General features: G+C 31.5%; 1 protein-coding gene across 2 annotated transcripts in view; it reads left to right on the top strand.

The window, feature by feature from the left end:
- Abi (tyrosine kinase Abl) overlaps positions 1 to 3,728 on the top strand; it is a 27,971-nt gene that overhangs the window by 10,474 nt on the left and 13,769 nt on the right. For both annotated transcript variants that reach the window (XM_067050398.1, XM_067050397.1), the window contains exon 5: positions 2,110 to 2,324. In XM_067050398.1, the coding sequence (XP_066906499.1) occupies positions 2,110 to 2,324 (215 nt within the window). The remainder of the gene's footprint in view (positions 1 to 2,109; positions 2,325 to 3,728) is intronic.

The raw sequence follows: 3,728 nt of genomic DNA, 5'->3' as shown, positions 1-3,728 counted from the left end.
TATTTCTTTTATTAATTTATGTATAACCTAGAGATGCATCCTTTGTTTTGGTCTTCATGCTGCTATTTGGAACTTTTTCTGGTTAAAAACTAGCCTCTAAATAAAAGCTTATTTATTTCATTTATTTAATACTGGCCGGCAGTCTTGGCAAGTTTATTTCTGAACCTCCCCATCTACGAAGTTACCAGATCAATATAATTTGCTTCCTTTTTTAATATTTTTTGCATGTTTTCTACCGAAAGTGGTGAAGCTTTGTATTTATTCACGAATTTAAAAAATTTGGTGCACTGTGTGCATCACACAACTTTTAACTTACTGCCCTAGTCTCGCAAAGTGATCTGTGTTTGAACAGCCAAGCTCAAAAATGAAAAGTCGTATAAAACTGAAATTACATACTAAATAATTCAAAAACACTATCCAAAATTATAGTCTCAAAACATTTATTTCATTCACACGTCCAACGTTTCAGCCAATTCGGCCATCTTCAGGGACAATCTTAAATTACTATGAGACATATCATTTAACTATTTAAAAAAAAAAAACTCCATACAGGCTATTCTGCCCAGGTCAAAACATTTATATCTAATATGTCAAAAATACATTAAAAATCACAGTCCAATTATTTCTCTTTTATCACTATTTATACACTTTTATTACAACCTCACTTGTGTTTTATTGTACCTCACACACCTAAATGTTTTGAGACTATAATTTTGGATAGTGTTTTTGAATTATTTAGTAAACAATTGCCAGTCTCAAGAAAGAAATTTAAAGATTATAAAAAAAAAAAAAAAAACTGAAATTACATGTTTAAAGCGGTTTTTTTTTTCAAATTGACCAACTAGAAATGCCACTTTATTGGGTCAATTTTACACATTTTTTGAATCAAAATAAATACGTATGTAAATATATACGGTATATTTGATGATATATATAAGTACGTTTTGTAATATTCAAAAATTTATTAAAATAAAATAAATGGAATTTTATAGTTCTCTGTTATTTTCATCTCTAAAGTATAGATTTGAAGATGACAAGGTCAAATGAAAAGATTTAATATTAATGAATATGAGAATTTGTATTTTTAATTTTATATAATATTATAGACTCTTAATATCAGGGCAGGTTTCTAGGCAAGCAGAACACTTATTTTTAATGACACTTAGTCAAATTAATATCTATTTTTACTATGTATTTAAATTAGGTAGAACAAAACTAACCAATTTCATAGAATCTTCTTTTGATGATTTTCTCATCAAACTAACGCTGATTGTGGGCGTCTATCTTTCAGTAAACAAACACCAATGAAACAAAGCATTGGTCCTCTAACAGTTTTTTACTCAATAAGTGTGTTGTTCGGCGATCCAAACAATGAGTCTCTTCTTCTTCTTGGGTTACTCTTTGGTGTCTTCTTTTTTCAAGATGTCTCCCACTGAGAGTAGCTAAGGGATTTTCCGGACATCCTACTTTTAGGCGATGTCATCCATCTCTCACCTAAGCAACCATTGATCAAAAACCAAGTTTTCCTCCTTCCCCTTATCCCGTTGTTAGTTCTCAACATTGATTGTAGCACTACGGTTTTGAGTTTTTCCCTATGATTTCCTCTACGAATAATTTTCTTTAATACTTATTCTTAATTTCTATTTTTTCTTAAATGTACTGTAATTTCAATTATGATGGGAAGTTAAAATAAAGTTTTTAAAATATTTGAATCTGCTCAACATGGCCACGATTCAACAGATTTTTGGAAGGACTTGTGCCGCCATCTTGGCTTTGTTTTGAATAACATATTTATTATAGACGATGGAAATTAGTTAGCTTGCTTTTTGGTTCAACAAAACCAATGAACAATATTTAACGTTGATACATAAAGTAAAAACATAACTAAAATAATTTATATATAAAAATAACTATTTACTCATAAAAGAGGATATTACAGTTTATAACAAATACAAAATGCATAATAATCTTTGTAAAAATACAAAATTTGTCTTTACTACCGTGGCCACAACAGTAGATGTTTTCGAAGTTAGTTCAGTTATCATATTATTAGGTTTTAATATAGTTAATGAGAATTATTCATTTATAATAATGAAAATGTTTGCACAGCATTAGATGATATTGGACATGGTGCAAGACTACAGGATGGCGGTTGGTCCGGTAATAGAGGAATCAAGTCCCGATCTAGCTCACAGACAACCGTAGTCGGTCCTGCTCCTACGACCAAGCCTCCAACACCACCTTCAGCTTTGCGGTCTGCCACTGGTTCCCTTGGTAAAAGTTCTCGGGAATACAGGACACCACCAGCTGTAGCGCCACCTCAGGTAAATAACTCTGTTCATTAGCTTAACTTTATGTATCGCTGAAAATTGAATCATACACTAATTGTCATAGATTCGTAGGGTATATTATGAAGCAACTGTCATTGTTGTTCTATAGCTCCTTCTGTTTTCTATGAAAGATGTTCTGGGTGGTGGTTAAAAAAGGATACTCAAAAATACCACAAAAACTATTGTATAAATACCTACATTTTGACCCTCTTTGGAGGTCTTCATCAGGGCTAAATGAAAAAGATAAAAAACATTGTAAAATATGGTAGAACCATAAGATTACAATATAAAAAAGATATAAAAATGAATGGAGTAAATTAAAAAAATCTTGTAGTTGAAACTAGTAGAATTAAAATTTAAGATAAATATAGTAATGAATATTAAAAATAAAAATGTACCACTAGAGTATTAATTAATAAAAGTAATAACTAATATGGTAAACGGGATAATAAATCAGTGGTAAGGCATTGTGCTACTCACTCTAAGTACTCAGGTTTGAATCCGGTTGGGACAGATAATTATTACTTCCTTCAAATTTTTTTTTTCAGTTTGTGACATATCTACATTGACTCAGGTTAGTAGATGTTATATATTATGTATTTATCTATTTTCTTACTTTTATCTATCTTCGTGATTCATTTCTTAATCCACCATACTTACACTATATTTCTTTCCCCACTCATAATTCCTTCTTTTAGTAAAATTTCTTATTACTTTCTCCTTAATTATTACTCGTGTTGTACATTTAAAATGAAATGAAAAAATAACTTTATTCTAGGACATATGTTCCCTAAGAATAAATACATGGTTCATATAGTGAGATTTTTATCTGGCAAGCGTTAACAAATTTTCAGATAGTAGAATGAAATTACATTGGTATATTGGCTTTACTACTGTTTATAATGTTAATCAATACTTGCCTATTTATTTGATTACAAAGATGTGGAGGTTTGGTTATTCAATAAATGAAGGAATAGGTGTTGTTTAAGGAAAGAATGGATGAGGACTGGCGAATGGAGATGGAAAGAGAATTCCAGAGGGAGGTTGCACGTATGATAAAGGATTTGCTAAAGAAGGAGGTTCTATAGGAGGGCATATATAAATCATTCCGATGGGATCTGGTGTTTAATGAGTGGATGGATGAATGAAGAGTGAGGAGATCTAGTATATAGGTAGGTTTTTTGATGTTAAGAACTTGGAATAGAAAAAACACCAAGGAGGTATCGCCTTCGGGAGGTTGGATAGAGCCACTTCAACTCGGAATACCAGGGGTAGACTTGAGAGCTCCTAGGGAACCCAAAGATAAATCTTACAAAGCAATTCATGAGTCTCAACTCTAGTTCTGCAGATAGCCCTCCATACACCAAGGATCCGTAGTCGAAGTGGGGGAAGACGAGA

Source organism: Halyomorpha halys, unplaced genomic scaffold (genome assembly GCF_000696795.3).
Source record: "Halyomorpha halys isolate HHAL.00 unplaced genomic scaffold, Hhal_1.1 Scaffold85.1, whole genome shotgun sequence".
Classification (NCBI taxonomy): Eukaryota; Metazoa; Arthropoda; class Insecta; order Hemiptera; family Pentatomidae; genus Halyomorpha; species Halyomorpha halys.
Note: the sequence above shows the minus strand (reverse complement) of the source record. Positions and strands in the feature narration are given on the sequence as shown.